Source organism: Pecten maximus, chromosome 5 (genome assembly GCF_902652985.1).
Source record: "Pecten maximus chromosome 5, xPecMax1.1, whole genome shotgun sequence".
NCBI classification, from domain to species: Eukaryota; Metazoa; Mollusca; class Bivalvia; order Pectinida; family Pectinidae; genus Pecten; species Pecten maximus.
Window position 1 is genome coordinate 1,036,011 of NC_047019.1, and position 25,606 is coordinate 1,061,616.

Below are 25,606 nucleotides of genomic sequence, written 5' to 3' on the forward strand. Positions count from 1 at the left end.
TTTTGACAATTGAAGTTTGTTATCGCTATTTCTGAGAAAGTACTGTAGGGATCTTTCTCAAATTTCATATGTAGGTTCCCCTTGGTGCCTAGTTATGCATATTGCGTTTTGAGACCAATCTGAAAACAACATGGCCGACAGGCAGCCATCTTGGATTTTGACAATTGAAGTTTGTTATAGCTATTTCTGAGAAAGTACTGAAGGGATCTTTCTGAAATTTCATATGAAGGTTCCCCTAGGTGCCTAGTTATGCATATTGCGTTTTGAGACCAATCGGATAACAACATGGCCGACAGGCAGCCATCTTGGATTTTGACAATTGAAGTTTGTTATCGCTATTTCTGAGAAAGTACTGAATGGATCTTTCTCAAATTTCATATGTAGGTTCCCCTTGGTGCCTAGTTATGCATATTGCGATTTGAGACCAATCGGATAACAACATGGCCGACAGGCAGCCATCTTGGATTTTGACAATTGAAGTTTGTTATCACTATTTCTGAGAAAGTATTTAAGGGATCTTTCTCAAATTTCATATGTAGGTTTCCCTTGGTGCCTTGTATTGCATTTTTGGACCAGTCTGTCCTTAAAACAACCTGGCAAACAAACAGCCTTTATCGTTAAATCTCAAATTTCTTATATAGCTAGGATTCCCTTGTTTGAAAAGTACTGGAGGGATGTCTCAATTTGCACAGATTAGTAAAATGAAGGGAAAAGTAAAGAAAAGATCAATCTGACATGGAACCTATGAAGATCACTCAATGGTGGGCGCCAAGATCCCTCTGGGATCTCTTGTATTTGTTGGATTTGTATTGGAACTCATTCTAACCTGGTCAACATTATCACCATAGGATAACATTTTGATGGTATGGAAATGTTGGCCCTGACTGACCCCTAGAGGCTGATGGGCTGGGCTAAAAAGGGTCAAATCGACTGAAATTTCAAAAATCTTCTTCTCTACTCTCATATTTGGTAGAATCAAAAAATCTCCATAGATGGAAGGGTCTTATGGTGCTTTACCAAAATTGTGAATTTAATGACACAGGGGTCTTGCGTTTTGCCCCTGGGGAGGGGGTAAACTTTACTATAGTTTATATAGGGAAATCATATTTTTGGCTATTATTTGTTGGATTTGTATTGGAACTCATTCTAACCTGGTTAACATCATCAGCGTTGGATAACAGTTTGATAGTACACATATGTTGGCCCTGACTGATCCCCAGGGGCTGACGGGCGGGGCTAAAAAGTGTCAAATTGACTGAAATTTATATAAGATAGAATCAAAAAATTTTCATAGAAGGAATGGTTTTATGGTGTTTTACTTGAATTGTGAATTTCATGACCCTGGGGTTTCACATTTGCCCCTTGGGAGAGGGTAAACTTTGCGATAGTTTATATAGAGAATTCATATCTTTGACAATCATTTGTTTTATGTCTATTGGAATTCATTTTAACTTTCTTAAAATTATCAGCAAAGGATGACAGCTTAATATGCACATATTGGCCCTGACTGACCCCAAGGACTGATGGGTGGGGCCAAAAAGGGTCAATTAAATTAACTGAAATATTTCAAATCTCAGGTGACCGTTAAGGCCCATTGGGCCTCTTGTTATGGGTGACTTCTTCAGTGGAGAAGTAATCATATTGGATATTCTCTGTTACCATGGCAACTCAGGTAGATACATTTCAGGAACATTATTTCACAATAAACCTCTAAAATTACCAAAAATTGACTTATGAGTTATAGATCAGTTTTGGAATAATTCAGAAAATTTTAACCAAAAGATAACTAAAAACACTGTTGAAAAAATGACTTTAAGATATTCCAATCAAAATGTTGGCATGATAAGGAAGCCTTGCAAATACACCAAGTATGATGCCAGAAAAACCAGAGAGGTGTGTTAATGATGTCAGAGGATGATTGGAGACCTATTGATAATTATCTACAAATTTCAATGTGTCATTTAAGAACAATTACTAGTACATGAACAATAACTAGTGCCTAAATTTGTAATCCTATAAGTTTACTCCATACAAGGACCATTACCAGCAGAGCCCCATCAGCCATTTTACCAACATGGTGTCACTGAAGAGGCATTTTACTGGAATCTCATGAGACACAATAGTCTCACATAATTGACAGTAATCAATTCAGCTGAGCCTCCATATCACTTGAGCAGACGGCCAAGCAAACAATTCACATAGGATCAAACATGCATGTCAATGTTGATTGCATTTTGAAGTAAAACTATTTCCACCATATACCAAGGGAACCATTTGTTAATTTGGTTTTTCTGTTTAATAAAGCAACGTTTTTCTTCCAAGATAAATTTTTGGAATGTGTAAAAGTGGTGTCATTATAGCATTTAGGAATTGAAAGGAAATAGTTTTTTTTTCTCATAGTAGATAATTGAAGTTTAAAACAATTGATTGCCTCTCAGATGATGTGAATTATATGTTGTGTATTACAGAAGAAAAAACCGCCATTTGATTACCTGTACAAAATTCTGAATTGTTTCCTTTACTCTCATTATCATCAGGTATAATGAGAGTCCATGTCTTACTCCACCTCATATACAGGTATAGTGAGAGTCCATGTCTTACTCCCCCTCATATACAGGTATAGTGAGAGTCCATGTCTTACTCCCCCTCATATACAGGTATAGTGAGAGTCCATGTCTTACTCCCCCTCATATACAGGTATAGTGAGAGTCCATGTCTTACTCCCTCTCATCAACAGGTATAGTGAGAGTTCATGTCTTACTCCCCCTCATCAACAGGTATAGTGAGAGTCCATGTCTTACTCCCTCTTACTCCTCCTCATCAACAGGTATAGTGAGAGTCCATGTCTTACTCCCCCTCATCTACATGTATAGTGAGAGTCCATGTCTTACTCCCTCTCATCAACAGGTATAGTGAGAGTCCATGTCTTACTCCCCCTCATCAACAGGTATAGTGAGAGTTCATGTCTTACTCCCCCTCATCAACAGGTATAGTGAGAGTCCATGTCTTACTCCCTCTTACTAGTGGGGTGACACCTAAAGGAGTGTCACAGAAAGAATGAAGTGTAGTTAGGGAAGATAACTCTGGATGAGCACGAAAGACAGAAAAAAAAATGCTGAGGGTGATACAGAAATGTCCGTCTTGAGTTCAGAGGTTCCATGCACGAGTCCTGGTTTACATCAAAATCGTTCAATGTCAATATTTCGACCAATAAGAAGCATCAGCATGGTTATATGGCAAGAAAATCCGTGAGGTTGAATTTGCATCTAAAATTTGACCGATTGAATTCCTCAATGTGGTTGCTATGGCAATGAATCCCATGTGGTTGAATTCGAATTCCCCTATTTACAAAAATGTACCATTTTGCATCCAAATCCATTGTCTAAACTTCGACAAATCAGAAGCCTCGATATGGCAATGATACCCATGCAATGGAATTCGCAGTCCCCTAATACCAATATATACCATATACCAATGGTAATCGAAATCAAACAATATCTAAATTTTCACCAGTCAGAGGCAAATAAGTTTGTGGCGGCCCTCTTGGCTGACCGATCAGAAAATAAAAGATCAGTTGCAAACCCCATGACATTGAAGAACATTTGTGTCAATTTTTTTTTAAGTTGGGCACTAAATAGATTATTGGTTATCTTATAACACTGGTAACCCCAAAAACCTTTATTTTCTTTCCTTTAGCATAAATACCTTCACTTGCTCTTAATTTCCTCACTTTCACTTAATTTTCTCACTTGCACTTAATTTATTCGCGCGACATTTAAAACTCTCAAAATACGTTTGAATATTAATACTGGCGCGAGGAAATTGAAGGTTTGAGGGTTACCATTGTAATAATTTTCATAATTCTTCAGTTTTCTGGAATATGACACATTAATTGATTATGAGACATCAATTGGCATCTAAGCAAGCATACGTTAGGGTCTCTCGTGTGTTGTTGTTCAGTGAGGTAGTCACCCACTACTATAAGGAGACCCAGCCTCAAAACGATCCTGATTGCAATATATACACGTGGTGATAAAACAACCAAACAATCAACCCTAAGTTCATCTTAGTAACAGATGTACTCGCGGTATTCTAATCGATAAATAATTACATATACGATCAAAGATAAAAACAAATGTCATGTATATCATTATGATGTCAAAATCAGGGCTTCTAGGGACCACAGAACCAAATCAAAAATAGATTGTGGGTTTTTCCCGTTTGGGCAGAAGATTTAATAGGAAGGTGAATGCATCCGGGCCTACTGATTGGATATTTAGGTGACTGGTGACGTAACATCCGCCACCTCTCGATAAAATACGACCCTTTTTCAAAACCCTATTGTAGCCGTTCTATGAAAGATATAGAAAAACTAAAGATACTCTTTTCTTCAGAACTATCTCTTCTTGTTATGTTTGGAGTTTCAGATTTTTGGATTGAAACGCTGATTTTTAAGGACCGGTTAAACAGAAGCTACCGGTCAAAATGACGATTTTGGCATGTTTGACCCAAAATATCTCATAAATAACAATTTCCACAGGGATACCACACACATCCAGACCTAGATCGAGTCGAGTTTTACAATGGTTCAAAAAACCATAGAGATTGTATGTGCCATTTTTTCCACCCTCAAATCGCTACAATAGCCGGCAAAATGGGTGAATTAGCCCATACTTTCATTTCGCTCCGCAAGGAACGATAACTGAGTTATCGCCCCTTACTACACTCCATTCTTTACAAGTTTAAATAAAATTAAAAATAAATTTTAAAATACATTTGAAAAATTATAAATAAATTAAAATAAATCTAGATTTAACACTGCCGTCGACTAATGTACACTTAACACTGGCGTTGACTGGTGTGAATTTAAAACTTATAAATACATTTAAAATAAATAGATAAAAAAAAAAAAATCAATTCAAAAAAATCTGGATTTAACACTGGGTTGACTGGTGTGCATTTAACACTGGTGTTGACCGGTGTCCATTTAATACTGGCGTTGACCGGTGTCCATTTAATACTGGCGTTGACCAGTGTCCATTATCATAATACTGGCGTTGACCAGTGTCCGTTTAACACTGGCGTTGACCAATGTCCGTTTAACACTGGCGTTGACCAGTGTCCATTTAACATTGGCGTTGACCGTGTCCATTAAATACTATAGTTATTACAGTGTGCATTTCCATGTTGTGTGACGTCGTAGTGAAACAATGTGTCCCCACCCGCAGTAGGGGTTCGACTCCCGTCGACGGATGTTTTTTAAATAGATTTTTATTGTCTATTTCATTGCTTTGTTTATTCTACATTTCTTGAATATGAAATATTGTAAGAAACGAATAAAATATGTATTTAAATTCATTAATGAAACTCAATGACAGAATTAAACCATAAAATTGAATAAATTTGACTGACAATTAAATCAAATAGCCTTTAACGTAGAAAACACTATAAAACCTTTCGTGCTTTGATTCCCACCAGGAGTCGAACCTGGGTCTCCTGCAACACAGTAGCAAGTGTGAAACCCCTTCACTATAGGAATGTGTATAGCACGTACTACTTGATTTCAGACTGATTTTGTTGAATTTCTTAATACGGCATTTCGAAATATTTCCCCTCTGCTTTTACAAGGGCTTGGGACCTTCTAGCATTATGCTAGGCAGCATTACAAATATTTCTATAACTTTCCATTTAACATTGGCGTTGACCAGTGTTCATTTAGTACTGGCGTTAACCAGTGTGCATTTTACACTGATGTAGACATACCAGTGTCAAATGGACACCGGTCAACGCCAGTGTTAAATGGACACTGGTCAATGCCAGTGTTAAATGAACACTGGTCAACGCCAGTGTTAAATGAATACTGGTCAGCACCAGCGTTAAATTCGATTTCCGCTATCGTCCCTTACTGCACTTAAGCTGGTTCCGGATTTCAAATTTTCAGATTTTCCGAAAATGTGTTAGTGCGTTGGATTCTGGGTGTAAAAAGGCGGGAATTCTTCCCCAGTGCAGTGTAAATGTCTGGCTTACTGTCTTTCGATTATACGTACCTGTGTGCCCTTAGCGGAAACTGTTGCATCACGGACACGACAGAAAAATGAACTTAATGTACCATATATGTCAAAACAAGATTAATCCTGTCTTTGGGATGGAGATATTTGTGAAAAATATGTAAAAAAAAAAAAAAAAAAAAATGTGCCGAGAATTGTGTCGTTTGTATTTTCTCTGATATTGTAAAATTGTAAGAAATATTGGCAGTGACAGCAAAATACAACCAGCTCACCGAGCGCTACAAGTTCAATCAGACAAGCAGAACAGACGTAGTAACGTCACTCGTGACGTACGTCCGTACATGTAATAGACTCTCCGAAATGTGTGACCTCGCGGTACATAGTACCTATGTTTAAAACCCTATTGTGACCTGATTCTCTGATAGATATAGAAAAACTAAAGATACTGTTTTCTTCGGAATTACATGTACTTGTGATGTGTGGAGTTTCAATAAGATGGCTTTATGCGTTAATTCTCTAGGCCGAGTTGTGCAGAAACCAGCAGTCAAAGTGTCGATTTTGGCGTGTTTGTACCCAAAATATCTCACTAACTAGATTATTCCCAGATGTAGATCACATCGAGTTTTGTAAGTGTGGAAAGTTTTATCAAAATGTATAGAGTTGCTTTTCAGTTACCTCCGGCAAAGTGGTCTGAATTAGCCGCATGTACATTACGTTCCTTCCTTCAATACACTACATTCCACACATACTTTGTTACGTCAGTCGTGACGTAACATCCGCCACCTCTCGATAAAATACGACCCTTTTTCAAAACCCTATTGTGGCCGTTCTATGAAAGATATAGAAAAACTAAAGATACTCTTTTCTTCAGACTATCTCTTCTTGTTATGTTTGGAGTTTCAGATTTTTGGATTGAAACGCTGATTTTTAAGGACCGGTTAAACAGAAGCTACCGGTCAAAATTTGGCATGTTTGACCCAAAATATCTCATAAATAACAATTTCCACAGGGATACCACACACATCCAGACCTAGATCGAGTCGAGTTTTACAATGGTTCAAAAAACCATAGAGATTGTATGTGCCATTTTTTCCACCCTCAAATCGCTACAATAGCCGGCAAAATGGGTGAATTAGCCCATACTTTCATTTCGCTCCGCAAGGAACGATAACTGAGTTATCGCCCCTTACTACACTCCATTCTTTACTCCTCCTCATCAACAGGTATAGTGAGAGTCCATGTCTTACTCCCCCTCATCAACAGGTATAGTGAGAGTCCATGTCTTACTCCCCCTCATCAACAGGTATAGTGAGAGTCCATGTCTTACTCCCTCTCATCAACAGGTATAGTGAGAGTTCATGTCTTACTCCCCCTCATCAACAGGTATAGTGAGAGTCCATGTCTTACTCCCCCTCATCAACAGGTATAGTGAGAGTCCATGTCTTACTCCCCTCATCAACAGGTATAGTGAGAGTCCATGTCTTACTCCCCCTAATCAACAGGTATAGTGAGAGACCATGTCTTACTCCCCTCATCTACAGGTATAGTGAGAGGCCATGTCCTACTCCCCCTCATCAACAGGTATAGTGAGAGTCCATGTCTTACTCCCCTCATCTACAGGTATAGTGAGAGGCCATGTCTTACTCCCCCTCATCAACAGGTATAGTGAGAGTCCATGTCTTACTCCCTCTCATCAACAGGTATAGTGAGAGTCCATGTCTTACTCCCTCATATCTACAGGTTTTGTGAGGTAGATTTCTGTAGACATCAGAGGTAAATATTATACATTAACTAGATAGATTGGAATCTGTATTCCTCTCATAATATACATCAGCAGTACGTACTCACAAACATAACAACAAAATATACTCCCTAGTAACTGTCAGAGAGGGTTATTTTTGTAATTCACTCAGAATCAAGAAACATAATAAAAATGGAAAAGAAATGGCAAGTTTCCATGTTTGGTTGTAATTCACCACAGCTTTCAGGAGAATGGAAGTGTAGCTGGGTTTGTTTATGGAGATATTGATAGGTCTCTGCATGCTATCCTCCACTACCGAAGACAGACACTGTCTGCTCAATGCTAACGCTGAAATAATTTTACAAATGAGCTCAAAACATCGTAAACCTTGTTGTTTTTAGTTTACCAGTTGGTTGTTTTTAATGTTGAAATGTTTGCTGTGGATTCCTCGGCTGGAATTAGTGTATATCTGTTAATTTGTGTCACTACTGAAAATTGGTTATAAGGTCGCGTAATATCACGTTTAAATTTCATTAATGCCCATATTTTTTTTATTTTCAGGGGAAACCTTTAACAGCCTTATGTTGGGGCCACAATGACAAACGGCTATTTTTAGCTTCCGGTTTCAATCTCCATGTAGCATGGATTACCAAGCAGGTGGCGCCACTGCAGTTTTTATGTCAACGGGTTATTCAAGATAATATAGCACAAGAAAGAAAGGTTTCCAAGCTACCTCTACCCTCGCGGCTACGGCACAACATTCAGTCTCTCTTCTCGCCAACTATAAAGGTATCAAAGTCTATTGTTTTGTTTTTATTTTGATTATTTTAGTTAAGATTGAAAATGTATGAGGGTCCATATAATATGGTAAATATGCCATGGTATTAATGATCTGGCTGACCTCTGCTGTCTATATATCCCATAATATTTTATAAACTATGACTTATATGACCTCTGCTGTCTATCCCATAATGCTTTCTGACCTATATGACCTCTGCTGTCTATCCCATAATACTTTATGACCTATATATGACCTCTGCTGCCTATCCAATAATACTTTATCACCTATATGACCTCTGCTGCCTATCCCATAATACTTTATGACTTATATGACCTGCTGCCTATCCCATAATACTTTCTGACCTATATGACCTCTGCTGTCTATCCCATAATACTTTCTGACCTATATAACCTCTGCTGCCTGTCCCATAATGCTTTATGACCTATATGACCTCTGCCGTCTATCCCATAATACTTAATGACCTGTATGACCTATGTTGCCTATATCCCATAATACTTTATGACCTATATGACCTCTGCTGCCTATCCCATAATACTTTCTGACCTATATGACCTCTGTTGCCTATCCCATCATTCTTTCTGACCTATATGATCTGTGCTGTCTGATAATGCTTCATTTCCCAGATGTCTATAGTATAAATTATCATAGCGAGGCCAGCTTATTTAGTTTGGTATTTCCTATAACGTTTTATTACCAACACTATAGCCTATTTGAATGGCCAGAGAATGGTCATTACTTTACCGTCACATGGAAAACCCAGGAGATAGGCCCTAAGTATTCTGACTTATCTAGACTGAGATTCCGATAACTTCAATCAGAGTAGCCATGTTTTGAGATCTCCACACAATTCCATTGTGGGCCATTCTTATAGGTTGTTGTCATGGAAATCAGACAATTTGACTCTGGCTTTTTTTCCCATCATTTTCAAACAAGATTACTCCTGACATGTTTGCAATGAAAACTTAAATTGAATGTCGGTTATTTAAGCTCCAAAGACTGGGAAAATGCTGGTTGTCAACTATTTCATCTAAGATTTAACAATGTATGGAAACATATCACAGAATCACCAATCCTAAAGAAAATATGTCATACTTTTAATAATTATGTATATAAAAATACATAAATATTAGTAATACACAAATTACAGGTATGATATGTAAGGGAGATAACTGACAAAAATCACAGGTATGTTATGTAAGGGAGGTAACTCAAATCAAATCAAAGGTATAATATGTAGGAGAGATAATTCTTAACAAATGACAGATGTAGAAAATATGTTGCAGAAATACAATGATGATAATTTGCTAATCCTGTTGTTGGTGGCATAGAGGAAATGCTTTTATGTTAATTACAACTGATCAGATTTTTTAAGGAATTTTTATTAGTTCATTTGGGATTGTTATAAGCCAGGGTACCATAAGCATACAACATAGATGTATACAGCTTACACAATACATATATATATATACCATTTTGTTCATACTTGGTTTTGTCATTGTGTATTAAGATGCAGATCAAAATCACATAGAAGCTTGAATAAACAGCATTACCTACAAGATCATAGTCATATAGAAGTTTGAATAAACAGTATTACCTTTGAGATCATAGTCATATACAAGTTTGAATATTGAAACAACATTGCCTACAAGATCATAGTCATATAGAAGTTTGAATAAACAGCATTGCCTACGAGATCATAGTCATATAGATGTTTGAATAAACAGCATTTCCTACAAGATCATAGTCATATAGAAGTTTAAGAAAGAAATAGATCATATTTATGTAGATGTTTATTAACTAACCAGATCTGCCTCCCTGTTAAAGACCTCGACACCACGGCCTCAAACCTAAGTCATACTTCGTAGGGATTTCCATCATTCGCATGACCGACTATCGGACATCATATCCTGCGGGAACTGTACCAGAACGATACAAACCCTTGCTAAGCCTAATGTGATACCAAAGCTATAATTACTTGCTTGGTCAATTCTGGGGATTTTATTAATTAAATGGTAAAACTCTGTGGTAGTTTCATCATTGATAAGTGACTGTCGATTGTAAACCTTGAAGTCCAACATTAATCTATATCTGTTGTACAAAGCCACAAACATCCGCACTGTTATCTAGTTTGTCTGAAGATGATCTCTATCAGACTGATCTGTTCACAACTTGGTAGTCTTCATAATCATCATATGTTGCTGTGTTTTCTTAAGCAGCGTTTTGATTGGAATCTTATTTTTGTTGAAATGTTGGATGCAAAAAATATGTTCCATGAATTGTTCTGCCCCATATCAAATGTATCACAGTACTTATTGTATAGCAAACACCTGTTTATAGCTACCACCTGTCTATAACAACCAACTGTCCTTAGTGACAACCTGTCTATAACAACCAAATGTCTTTAGTGGCCACCTGTCTAAAACAACCAAATGTCTAGTGACAACCTGTCTAAAACAACCAAATGTCTTTAGTGGCCACCTGTCTAAAACAACCAAAAGTGACCACCTGTCTATAACAACCAAATGTCTTTAGTGGCCACCTGTCTATAACAACCAAATGTCTAGTGACCACCTGTCTATAACAACCAAATGTCTGTAGTGGTCACCTGTCTATAACAACCAAATGTCTTTAGTGACCACCTGTCTATAACAACAAGATCTCTTTAGTGACCACCTGTCTATAACAACCAAAAGTGACAACCTGTCTATAACAACCAAATGTCTTTAGTGGCCACCTGTCTATAACAACCAAAAGTGACAACCTGTCTATAACAACCAAATGTCTGTAGTGGCCACCTGTCTATAACAACCAAATGTTTATAGTGACCACCTGTCTATAACAACCAAAAGTGACAACCTGTCTATAACAACCAAATGTCTGTAGTGACCACCTGTCTATAACAACCAAACGTCTGTAGTGACCACCTGTCTATAACAACCAAACGTCTGTAGTGACAACCTGTCTATAACAACCAAACGTCTGTAGGGACCACCTGTCTATAACAACCAAACGTCTGTAGTGACCACCTGTCTATAACAACCAACTGTCTTTAGTGGCCACCTGTCTATAACAACCAAATGTCTGTAGTGACCACCTGTCTATAACAACCAAAAGTCTGTAGTGACCACCTGTCTATAACAACCAAAAGTGACCACCTGTCTATAACAACCAAATGTCTAGTGACCACCTGTCTAAAACAACCAAATGTCTTTAGTGGCCACCTGTCTATAACAACCAATTGTCTAGTGACCACCTGTCTAAAACAACCAAATGTCTGTAGTGACCACCTGTCTATAACAACCAAATGCCTTTAGTGACAACCTGTCTATAACAACCAAAAGTGACAACCTGTCTATAACAGCCAAATGTCTTAAGTGACAACCTGTCTATAACAGCCAAATGTCTTAAGTGACCACCTGTCGACTCTTGACGACTCTTTTCTATTAATAGATATGACAGGATGTTTTATACTAGCATTGAAATATTATCGACACGGCTATTGCATGTTGTTTTTTCCATGATATCAAACAATATGTTTGCCTTAAGGAACACCTATCTTCAAGGGTTCAGATGTCATGCAATCATGATGTGTAAGAATTTGGTATTAAAATATTTTTGACTGGTATGGTATCTTATAAAATTGTTTAACTTTGTAAGATAAGTATGGTATCTTATAAAATTGTGTAACTTTGTAAGATAAGTATGGTATCTTATAAAATTGTGTAATTTGTAAGATAAGTATCATCGTGTGTTGTTTCAGAGTTACGTACCAGATCCATTCAAGTTACGAGAATTTGTTACATCCACTCCCCCTGGGAATGAACGTCTGTTCTGTACAATGGTTCGCCACGGCGAGGAGACATCTGGCGGCCATTACACACTGTACCTGGAGTACCTTGGGGGTCTCATTCCACTTCTGAAAGGCAAGCGGGCCAGCAAACTGAGGCCAGACTTCGTCGTTTTCGACCCAAAGATTAAAACAAAGACTAATCCTGAAGGTAAGAACATCCGCTTTATCTGTCTCCATTATCACCAAGGTCACATAACCAAGGTCACATAACCAAGGTCACATAACCAAGGTCACATGACCAAGGTCACATAACTAAGGTCACATAACCAAGGTCACATAACCAAGGTCACATAACCAAGGTCAAATAACCAAGGTCACATAACCAAGGTCACATAGCCAAAGTCAAATAACCAAAGTCAAATAACCAAGGTCACATAACCAAGGTCACATAACCAAGGTCAAATAACCAAGGTCACATAACCAAGGTCACATAACTAAGGTCACATAACCAAGGTCACATGACCAAGGTCACATAACTAAGGTCACATGACCAAGGTCACATAACTAAGGTCACATAACCAAGGTCAAATAACCAAGGTCACATAACCAAGGTCACATAACTAAGGTCACATAACCAAGGTCACATAACCAAGGTCAGAAAATCAGCTGTATCTGTCCCCATCATCACCAAGGTCACATAACCAAGGTCACATAACCAAGGTCACGTCACCAAGGTTATGTCACCAAGGTCACATAACCAAGGTAAGAAAATCAGCTGTATCTGTCCCCATCATCACCAAGGTCACATAACCAAGGTCACATAACCAATGTCACATGACCAAGGTCACATAACTAAGGTCACGTAACCAAGGTCAGAAAATCAGCTGTATCTGTCCCCATCATCACCAAGGTCACATAACCAAGGTCACATAACCAAGGTCACATAACCAAGGTCACATAGCCAAAGTCGCATAACCAAGGTCACATAACCAAGGTTAGAACATCAGCTGTACCTGTCTCCATCAGCACCAAGGTCACGTCACCAAGGTTTTGTCACCAAGGTCACATAACCAAGGTCAGAACATCAGCTTTATCTGTCCCCATCATCACCAAGGTCACATAACCAAGGTCTGAACATCAGCTGTATCTGTCCCCATCATCACCAAGGTCACATAACCAAGGTCACATAACCAATGTCACATGACCAAGGTCACATAACTAAGGTCACATAACCTGAAGGTCACGTAACCAAGGTAAGAAAATCAGCTGTATCTGTCCCCATCATCACCAAGGTCACATAACCAAGGTCACATAACCAAAGTCACATAACCAAGGTCACATAACCAAGGTCACATAGCTAAGGTCACATAACCTGAAGGTCACGTAACCAAGGTCAGAACATCTGCTGTATCTGTCTCCATTATCACCAAGGTAACATAGCCATGGTCACATAACCAAGGTCACATAACCAAGGTCAGAACATCAGCTGTATCTGCCTCCATCATAATCGAGCAATAATGGCAATAATGGAACATGTACTTTCTATTGAACAGTTATTGAGAGTACATGTACTTTCTATTGAACAGTTATTGAGAGTACATATACTTTCTATTGAACAGTTATTGAGAGTACATATACTTTCTATTGAACAGTTATTGAGAGTACATGTACTTTCTATTGAACAGTTATTGAGAGTACATATACTTTCTATTGAACAGTTATTGAGAGTACATATACTTTCTATTGAACAGTTATTGAGAGTACATATACTTTCTATTGAACAGTTATTGAGAGTACATGTACTTTCTATTGAACAGTTATTGAGAGTACATGTACTTTCTATTAAACAGTTATTGAGAGTACATGTACTTTCTATTGAACAGTTATTGAGAGTACATATACTTTCTATTGAACAGTTATTGAGAGTACATATACTTTCTATTGAACAGTTATTGAGAGTACATGTACTCTTAATTGATCAGTTAGTGAATGTACTTTCTATTGAAAATTTACAAAGCATTTCATCAGACAGATATTTGAAGCAGTTAATTGAAGAAGTCATGTTCTATGAAAAGATTAATAAAACTCAATTAAGTCTCACATCGGGTTAATGGTACAAACTTCCAAATCGTAATCCATTTATATGGTGTGTGTAGGCTGACAATGGGGCCGTTCTGATGGGGGACTAATCCTCGGAGCCTGACACCTAAGGAGCTCAGCCACGTTACAAGTAACGAGTTTGTCTCCTACGGAAGACATGCCTGGTAGTTACTTAACGAGGGTCACGCACTGAATTCTCGTCCATTGACCTGATGCTATTTTTAGACATTCTGTAGAGTCAATGTTCATTGGTAACATTGTGTTGAAACTTAAACAATAAATTCACTCATTGTTGGGAATATAAAAAAGGTTCCTAACAGTCAGTATAATGGACGGTGCCTGGTGTTATGGTAAGGAACCAAGTCTTGTTACCTCACACAACAGTCTGTACTGTGGTAAGTTGTCCGTCTGTGTCTGTCTGTGCCTGTCTACAGTTGTCAGTTTGTCTACAGTTGTCAGTTTGTCTACAGTGACACAGACTGTCAATACTCTGTCACAGACTGTCAATTCTCTGTCACAGACTGTCAATTCTCTGTCACAGACTGTCAATACTCTGTCACAGACCGTCAATACTCTGTCACAGACTGTCAATACTCCGTCACAGACTGTCAATACTCCATCACAGATCGTCAATACTCTGTCACAGACTGTCAATACTCTGTTACAGACTGTCAATACTCCGTCACAGACTGTCAATACTCTGTTACAGACTGTCAATACTCTGTCACAGACTGTCAATACTCCGTCACAGACCGTCAATACTCCGTCACAGACTGTCAATACTCCGTCACAGACTGTCAATACTCTGTTACAGACTGTCAATACTCTGTCACAAGCTGTCAATACTCTGTTACAGACTGTCAATACTCTGTCACAGACTGTCAATACTCTGTCAATACTCCGTCACAGACCGTCAATATTTCCGTCACAGACTGTCAATACTCTGTCACAGACTGTCAATACTCTGTCAATACTCCGTCACAGACCGTCAATAATCCGTCACAGACCGTCAATACTCTGTCACAGACTGTCAATACTCCATCACAGACCGTCAATACTCTGTCAATACTCCGTCACAGACTGTCAATACTCTGTCACAGACCGTCAATACTCTGTCACAGACTGTCAATACTCTGTCAATACTCCATCACAGACCGTCAATACTCTGTTACAGACTGTCAATACTCTGTCACAGACTGTCAATACTCTGTCAATACTCCGTCACAGACTGTCAATACTCTGTCAATACTCCGTCACAGACTGTCAATACTCTTGAGTGATTGGCAAACCTGTTTGCACAACAGTTTTATGTCTCGTCAAATGTCTTCAAGCTCTTTTCTTCAGGAAAACCAATTATGCTCTATGTCTTAAAGTCAATTGACCCAATTCTTAATGGAATATGTGTTATACTGAAGTGAGTTGTGGATAGTTTTATTCTCTGATATCTCATCTGGAGATTTAATAGAGTACAGTGCAGTTTGATTACAGCTAAATACAAAACAAAATGTTTTGCTAAAAGCTGAAATTGCAAGGTAAGTGCCACAAGTAATCTTTTTAAATTTCAATGTGGAGGTTTCTCCCTAGACCACTGTAAAATAAGTTGTCAGATCAATCAATATCTGTGTTGGTTGAAGAACCTGCAAATTCCTGATATCAGTCATGGAGCATTTCAGGTTTGTTCATTCTCAGATTCAGACATTTTATTTAATAAGTCCCATAATGATAAAGATCTATAATATCTTGGACAAGTTTGAGTTTCAGGGTTTTTGGGTCAAGGTCAAAGTCACTGTTACTATTTTAGGAAAATTCTTATCCGGAGTGCTCTGAAAGCTTTATACATTAAGGGATTTTAGTCAAACTTCACACAATTGTAAAGGACCATAGTTTCTCTTAAAGGTTGAGTTTTAGAGGTGTAAGGTCAAGGTTACCATTACTATTTTTAGAAAATCATTCTTGGTGCTCTAGTGTTTTCATTTTTAATCAAACTTTAGTCGCATATAAAGGACCAGGATATCTCAGACAATTTCATGTTTCAGGGTTGTTGGGTGAAGGTCAATGTCACTATTACTATTTTTAGAGAATCCTCCGTAATAGCTAGCTGGGGTGGGTAGGGGACATGTATTGTGATTATAATAGTTCTTAACTAATTTGTCAGTATGTCTACCGCTGTATACACCAAAACCAATGACAATTTGAATGTTTAAAGAAGAAAACAATGTTTGTATTAATTGAAAATTAATTAGCCCATGTCTGTATGTATAACTTATAAAATTGTGAGAATGTTGAATAAACGTATCATGTTAGCTGTTCCTTATTTATTTCACAACCAGATCTGTTGAACGACACTGTACCAGATTACTATGGCCGTTAATCCATACGTTTACAGCTAAAATTAATTTCATCATTCACAGTTCATACCGATCAACTTGTAAATTTAAGCCATTGGTTATCAATCACTACAGATGTCCGTTAGTTCAATAACCAGTGAGTGTCTGATCAACCACTACATAGCTTCACAAGGCTTTGCTGTTGTTAAATAAACGTTCAGTTATTTTGATTAAATATTACTACCCCTAAAAAACAAAAAACAATAATCAAAAATTGTGATATTTAGCATCTCAGACTTTACCTAGCTGTCACCTGAATGAAATTTTGATAAACAGTTAGCTGTATTCTTCTATTGACAGAAGGACTGAATCTAATCTGTACAAAATTAGAATGTTAATTCTAGCCACATGAATTGATGGTGCTACCTTACCCATAATGGTTCCTAGTAGTAACATAACAATGATGCATGCAGCCATACTCTGACAGCTTTTAGTAATTTAAGTGTCAAACGTGTACAAGTTAGCTTTAGAATCAGGCAGCCATCCCATAATAGTTTCCTCGAGAATCTATCCATCCCATAATAGTTTCCTTGAGAATCTATCCATCCCATAATAGTTTCCTCTAGAATCTATCCATCCCATAATAGTTTCCTTGAGAATCTATCCATCCCATAATAGTTTCCTCGAGAATCTATCCATCCCATAATAGTTTCCTTTAGAATCTATCCATACCATAATAGTTTCAGAGACCCGTCCATCATATCACAAGGTCCACTTTAGTATCATTATGCAGTCCCCTTTAACTTTATCAAATGTGTAACAAAGTTGTTCAGTTTGTGTGTTAAGGGGCCTTCTGACAATGAGCCTGGGATCCCAATCCTGCTATGATACTGACAAAATTATCACACAATAGGCCAGGGATCAATTTTGTTACAGTCGTTCAATTGTTGTCATCACAAATTTCTCAATATAGAAAAGATCAGACCTGTCAATCGGAGGAAATTGTCATTTATCTTTATTGGTGGAAATAACACTTTTTTATTCCTGACTAATGGTTACACAAAAAATCTGAAGGAAACCTCTGATGTTGTGTTACATCGTTTGAATCAAGCCTGGGAAGTATTACCAATATTATGCCTTGTTCTTTAAGCTCACCTGCCATTTGTTCAAATGAATGACCTTGACTTTAATTCAAGGTCACAGGTGTCAAAAAGGCTTTGACTTCTTCTCAATAGCCTAGAGGTCAAGAGATGTTTGTTCAAATGAATGACCTTGACTTTCATTCAAGGTCAAAGGAGTCATAATAGTTTCCTTGAGAATCTATCCATCCCATAATAGTTTCCTTTAGAATCTATCCATACCATAATAGTTTCCTTGAGAATCTATCCATCCCATAATAGTTTCCTTGAGAATCCATGCATCCATATCCTATAAATTAGTTTCCTGGAGAATTCATCCACTCCACAATATTTCCTGACAATCTATCCATCCCATAATAGTCCCTGACAACCTAAGAATTCATCCACCCCATAATAGTTCTAACAATAAGACAAGTATACATATTAATGATATCAGAAAATAAATTCTTTGCAGCTCAAGCATATTAGTTACACTGTCAGAATCATAATATGAAAATGGTTTTAGTTCAAAAGAACAATGCGGCCATCAGATAATTCCCGATATCACTTCCAGGGAAGGCTCCTGTGCCGTACCACAGGGAAATACTTCTAATGTCTTGCCAGTAGGATGCAAACATGAGATGGTAAGTGTTTCTGTCCACGGTATCTCCAGTATCAGTGGAGGCCGTATACAGGATAATGACATTTCCGTCTCATGTTCAGTCAAGAATTCAATACATTGAAATGTTCCTGAGTTTTGAAATGTTTTATTTTTAGGTCACCTAGTCACCTTAGTTGACCTATTGCGATCGCCTTTTGTCCGGCGTCATGAGTAATAAACAATTTACATTTTCAAATTCTCTTCAATTACCAGCAGGCCCAGAGACCTGATATTGGGTCTGTAGCATGCTTGGATTAAGGGCTACAAAGTTTGTTCAAATGGATGACCTTGACTTCATTCAAGGTCACTGGGGTCAAATATACTAAAATCTTTAAATGACTTCTTGATAACCAAAAGGCCTAGAGACCCAATATTAGGTCTGTAGCATGCTGGGATGAAGGGTTTACTAAGTTCGTTCAAATTGATGTCCTTGACCTTCATTCAAGGTCACAGGGGTCAAATATGCTAAAAATCTTTAAACACCTTCTTGATAACCAAAGGCCCAGAGATCCAATATTAGGTCTGTAGCATGCTGGGATGAAGGGCTACTAAGTTTGTTCAAATGGATGACCTTGACCTTAATTCAAGATCACAGGGGCATTGATTTAGCATTTCACAATATTGCAAAAGAATAAAAGATTAAGCATTACACGATATTACAACGGAATTACAGATTTAGCATTATATGATGAAATAAGGGTTTATTTGTGGCAGTAGGTCAAGGAAAAAACTAAGACTACAGTTCTCTTTGGATCAAATTAGGACAAAAAGTTGTAAATACATCTAGATATTGTCTGATGTAATAAAATCCTATTTCTAAAGCAAAGCAAGACAGATTACGGCGATTTAACTGTGATAATGTCCTCGATGATGGATTGTTCGGGATATATAAGACTCTAGAAGATTATAGGGTTGGTCAAGCCAAGCCCAATCTAGCCCATTTTCGGTACATAATACATTCTATATATGAGATGTCACTCAGAATGTCCAATGTTAGTTATTTGAGCATCGTACTCCGACTAACCCTGACAGTCCAGGGAAGTGATCGTTATCTATACACGACCATCAAATTGAAGAGATTAATTTTGAACTTCGTGGTTAGCTGGCCTTGTACCGTTCTCGTGTCTAGACATCAGATATTAACTCTTAGACTTGACTGTCTACTATTCTGTCCATCGTCATTGTGGGGTTCAGAGACCCGTCCATCATATCACAAGGTCCACTTTAGTATCATTAGGCAGTCCCCTTTAACTTTATCAAATGTGTAACAAAGTTGTTCAGTTTGTGTGTTAAGGGGCCTTCTGACAATGAGCCTGGGATCCCAATCCTGCTATGATACTGACAAAATTATCACACAATAGGCCAGGGATCAATTTTGTTACAGTCGTTCAATTGTTGTCATCACAAATTTCTCAATATAGAAAAGATCAGACCTGTCAATCGGAGGAAATTGTCATTTATCTTTATTGGTGGAAATAACACTTTTTTATTCCTGACTAATGGTTACACAAAAAATCTGAAGGAAACCTCTGATGTTGTGTTACATCGTTTGAATCAAGCCTGGGAAGTATTACCAATAGTATGCCTTGTTCTTTTAAGCTCACCTGCCATTTGTTCAAATGAATGACCTTGACTTTAATTCAAGGTCACAGGTGTCAAAAAGGCTTTGACTTCTTCTCAATAGCCTAGAGGTCAAGAGATGTTTGTTCAAATGAATGACCTTGACTTTCATTCAAGGTCAAAGGAGTCAAAAAGGTTTTGACTTCTCAATAACCAAGGGGTCTAGAGACTTGATATTGGGCCTGTAGCATGCTGGGGTGATGGGCTACCTAGTTTGTTCAAATGAATGTCCTTGACCTACATCAAAGGTCATGGGGGGTCAAATATGCTGAATTCTTTAAAGGGCTTCTCGAAATGTGAAGCCCAGAGACCTGATATTTAGCTAGTAGCATGCTGGGATGCAGGGCTACCAAGTTTGTTCAAATTAATGACCATGACCTTCATTCATGCTGGGGTGAAGGGCTACAAAGTTTGTTCATATGAATGACCTTGACCTTCAGCCAAGGTCACAGGAGTTAAATTGTCTAAAATATTTCCATGACTTATTATCAATCACCAAAAGGTCCAGAGACCTGATATTCGGCTTGTAGCATGCTAAGGAGGTGAAGGACTAGGAAGTTTGTTTAAATGAATGACCTTGACCATGATTTAAGTTTGAAGAGTTAAATTGGCCAAAATATTTAAAAGACACCTTTTCATATAACCATGAGTGGCACTGAGATCCAATATCTGGTCTCTGATACACTTGTTCTTAATTATGTTAATGTTTGAAAAGGATCACTGGATCACAGCTGGTAAGCGATTCGGGCCCATTGGGCCTTTGTTAGATTGTATCACAGAGATCACAGGTAGAGATGTATGTAAACCACACCTGCTGTGTCACTGATACAGAGTCTTGGATTTCAACACTTTCCAAAGGTACAAAGAAGTGGAGTATATGTTATGAATCAGAACTCTTGGACATTGAAGATGGATTTAATCATACAAAGACCATTATATTTGTCATATATTGTTTATATTAATTACAAATTCAAAGCAATTTCATATTGTTGTAATGGGAGATAACTTAACATGCTATTAAAGGGGAGATAAATCTATCATGTTATATTAATGGGAGATAACTCTACATGCCATTAAAGGGGAGATAAATCTATCATGTTATTAAAGGGAGATAACTCTACATGTTATTTAAAGGGAAGATAAATTTATCATGTTATATTAATGAGAATAACTCTACATGCAATTAATGGGGAGATTAATCTATCATGTTATATTAATGGGAGATAACTCTACATGCCATTAAAGGGGAGATAAATCTATCATGTTATATAAATGGGAGATAACTCTAACAAACAAAACGTAGCAGTAAGATCCCCAATATATCTAGTCATCATTTTAAGCCTACAGTCTAATGATAGTTATCAATTACAAATTTTAAGCTTGATGCAAAATTTCTAGATACAAGCTGCCTCTAATTGACAAGAATATTTGTCCACTAAGGTTGTGATACAGATGTTGAGGCCTGTTTATTTAACATATATCACTGTACTGGTTCAGTCTGTTTCACAGAGGAAACACAATCCGTATAGCCCATCCATCATTATACACACCAGTTTATCTATTAACAAGGATCGACGATGTCGGCTGATAAATCACAAACGTCTATAATTGGAACTCCATACTTAATAATTCTGGAGGTCAAATATTGACAACACAATTTGTCAGGCTATCTCTCTGATGACTGCAGACGAATGAAATTGAGCCGTTTATTTTGTCGAGGACAAGGACTGGAGTCTTGGACAGTTCCATTAATTTGTCTTTTCCTCACTCACTTGTTACATTTTGCTTTTAACCAAACCGAAGCTTCTGAACATAAAAAGAGACATTTTTTTCTGACAAATTGACAGATACATGTGCAAAGCAAGTCAAACAGATCTATTAAAATAACCAAGTTAGATATTTATTTATTTGTACATAAAAAAACTAAAAATAACAAACACTCTGCAACCAGGAAAATAGGAAAAATACCATATTTATTGAGCTATAAGCCCCTGGTGTTAAGCCCACCCATGCCAAGTTCAGTTGAGTAGAAATGCTCAGAGATTAACCCATTACCTATAATTTGGAAATTGATGGGTTGGTCTGGGCTTATTACAGGATTAATACGGTAAAATATTTAACATTTGACTTATGACGGTAGAAAAATAAATTTTCATTTATACTCATGAAGGACATTATCAATTTTGTCATTAAGATGTCAAGGTCAGAGTAATTAAAGCTTGAAACGTCACATTTTAGTACAGAAAACCAGGTGATTATACGACCAGGTAGGATCATTTTAATCCTAACTTATTGTTTTATGTTTAGTTGTTGTTATAGTAATGTTATTGTGACCTATATAATCTAAAGTGAGATGTGTAATGTTTTATCATTCCACATTCCCAATTTAATCTAAAGTGAGACATGTAATGTTTTTATCATTCCACATTCCCAATTTAATCTAAAGTGAGACATGTAATGTTTTATCGTTCCACACTTCTGATCAATTGTAGATTGACTTGATAGGTACTTTGTGTACATCGACGGCTCTCAGATGTATTCGTCATTTTCCGTCAGTTTGTGAATGATTTAACAGTGGTGCTAATTCGATACAAAACGGTGCTGAAGTCTATCAAACAACACCAGTATGTAAGTCGTACCATTTAAATCCGATCCTACAAAAATGGAAAAATTGGAATGAACCTAAACTTTATACCCACTAAGGACCAAACATATTTTATTAGTCGTCGGGATATATGATGTCAAGGTTTTCAGTTTAGCTTACGGACCCATATCTCATGTGGAGTATTTTGGTTGTGGAGTATTATACCAGTCGGGAATAGGTTACAAAATGAAGGGAATTTTTGTCACGACAAACTGAGGAGTTAAAGAAAACTGCTCAAGTTTTGTTATTGATTTTTGAGATTTCTCCGTGTAATATACAGACATGTTAAGCAGTGTTTGTGTGTCTTTTGTTCCTGTAATGGCTGTCGATCAATGGACGATGGTACTGTTAGGTTTGGAGTCTGAGTGATGTGTCCAGTCAATTTGGCTACAAAACTATCCCCATTTTCAATTGTCTTGTCTCAGCTTACGTAACAAGGTTCACAACACCCCTTTGTAATATAACACGGTTCACAACACCCCTTTGTTATATAACAAGGTTCACAACAACCCTTTGTTATATAACAAGGTTCACAACACCCCTTTGTTATATAACAAGGTTCACAACAACCCTTTGTTATATAACAAGGTTCACAACAACCCCTTTGTTAAGTAACAAGGTTCACAACAACCCTTTGTTAGGTAACAAGGTTCACAACACTCCTTTGTTATATAACACGGTTCACAACACCCCTTTGTTATATAACACGGTTCACAACACCCCTTTGTTATATAACACGGTTCACAACACCCCTTTGTTATATAACAAGGTTCACAACACCCCTTTGTTATATAACACGGTTCACAACACCCCTTTGTTATATAACAAGGTTCACAAACCCCCTTTGTTATATAACAAGGTTCACAACACCCCTTTGTTATATAACACGGTTCACAACACCCCTTTGTTATATAACAAGGTTCACAAACCCCCTTTGTTATATAACAAGGTTCACAACACCCCTTTGTTATATAACAAGGTTCACAAACCCCCTTTGTTACGTAACAAGGTTCACAACACCCCTTTGTTACGTAACAAGGTTCACAACAACCCTTTGTTACGTAACAAGGTTCACAACAACCCTTTGTTATATAACAAGGTTCACAACAACCCTTTGTTATATAACAAGGTTCACAAACCCCCTTTGTTATATAACAAGGTTCACAACACCCCTTTGTTATATAACACGGTTCACAACACCCCTTTGTTATATAACAAGGTTCACAAACCCCCTTTGTTATATAACAAGGTTCACAACACCCCTTTGTTATATAACACGGTTCACAACAACCCTTTGTTATATAACAAGGTTCACAACACCCCTTTGTTATATAACACGGTTCACAACAACCCTTTGTTATATAACAAGGTTCACAAACCCCCTTTGTTATATAACAAGGTTCACAACACTCCTTTGTTATATAACAAGGTTCACAAACCCCCTTTGTTATATAACAAGGTTTACAACACCCCTTTGTTACGTTACAAGGTTCACAACACCCCTTTGTTATATAACAAGGTTCACAACACCCCTTTGTTATATAACAAGGTTAACAACACCCCTTTGTTATATAACAAGGTTCACAAACCCCCTTTGTTATATAACAAAGTTCACAAACCCCCTTTGTTATATAACAAGGTTCACAACACCCCTTTGTTATATAACAAGGTTTACAACAACCCTTTGTTATATAACAAGGTTCACAACACCCCTTTGTTACGTTACAAGGTTCACAACACCCCTTTGTTATATAACAAGGTTCACAGCAACCCTTTGTTACGTAACAAGGTTCACAACAACCCTTTGTTAAGTAACAAGGTTCACAACACCCCTTTGTTACGTAACAAGGTTCACAACAACCCTTTGTTACGTAACAAGGTTCACAACAACCCTTTGTTATATAACAAGGTTCACAACACCCCTTTGTTACGTTACAAGGTTCACAACACCCCTTTGTTATATAACAAGGTTCACAACACTCCTTTGTTATAGAACAAGGTTCACAACACTCCTTTGTTAGGTAACAAGGTTCACAAACCCCCTTTGTTATATAACAAAGTTCACAAACCCCCTTTGTTATATAACAAGGTTCACAACACCCCTTTGTTATATAACAAGGTTCACAACACTCCTTTGTTAGGTAACAAGGTTCACAAACCCCCTTTGTTATATAACAAAGTTCACAAACCCCCTTTGTTATATAACAAGGTTCACAACACCCCTTTGTTATATAACAAGGTTCACAACACTCCTTTGTTATATAACAAGGTTCACAACACTCCTTTGTTATAGAACAAGGTTCACAACACTCCTTTGTTAGGTAACAAGGTTCACAAACCCCCTTTGTTATATAACAAAGTTCACAAACCCCCTTTGTTATATAACAAGGTTCACAACACTCCTTTGTTATAGAACACGGTTCACAACACTCCTTTGTTATATAACAAGGTTCACATCAACCCTTTGTTACGTAACAAGGTTCACAACAACCCTTTGTTATATAACAAGGTTCACAACACCCCTTTGTTACGTTACAAGGTTCACAACACCCCTTTGTTATATAACAAGGTTCACAACACCCCTTTGTTATATAACAAGGTTCACAACACTCCTTTGTTATATAACAAGGTTCACAACACTCCTTTGTTATAGAACAAAGTTCACAACACTCCTTTGTTATATAACAAGGTTCACAACACTCCTTTGTTATATAACAAAGTTCACAAACCCCCTTTGTTATATAACAAGGTTCACAACACCCCTTTGTTATATAACACGGTTCACAACACCCCTT

General features: G+C 37.4%; 1 protein-coding gene across 1 annotated transcript in view; it reads left to right on the forward strand.

The window, feature by feature from the left end:
• The window catches only part of LOC117326790 (tubby-related protein 4-like), a 205,217-nt gene that overhangs the window by 152,680 nt on the left and 26,931 nt on the right, over nucleotides 1–25,606 (forward strand). Inside the window, exons 8-9 of the mRNA XM_033883515.1 lie at nucleotides 8,311–8,538; nucleotides 12,312–12,549. Coding sequence (XP_033739406.1) covers nucleotides 8,311–8,538; nucleotides 12,312–12,549 — 466 coding nt within the window. The remainder of the gene's footprint in view (nucleotides 1–8,310; nucleotides 8,539–12,311; nucleotides 12,550–25,606) is intronic.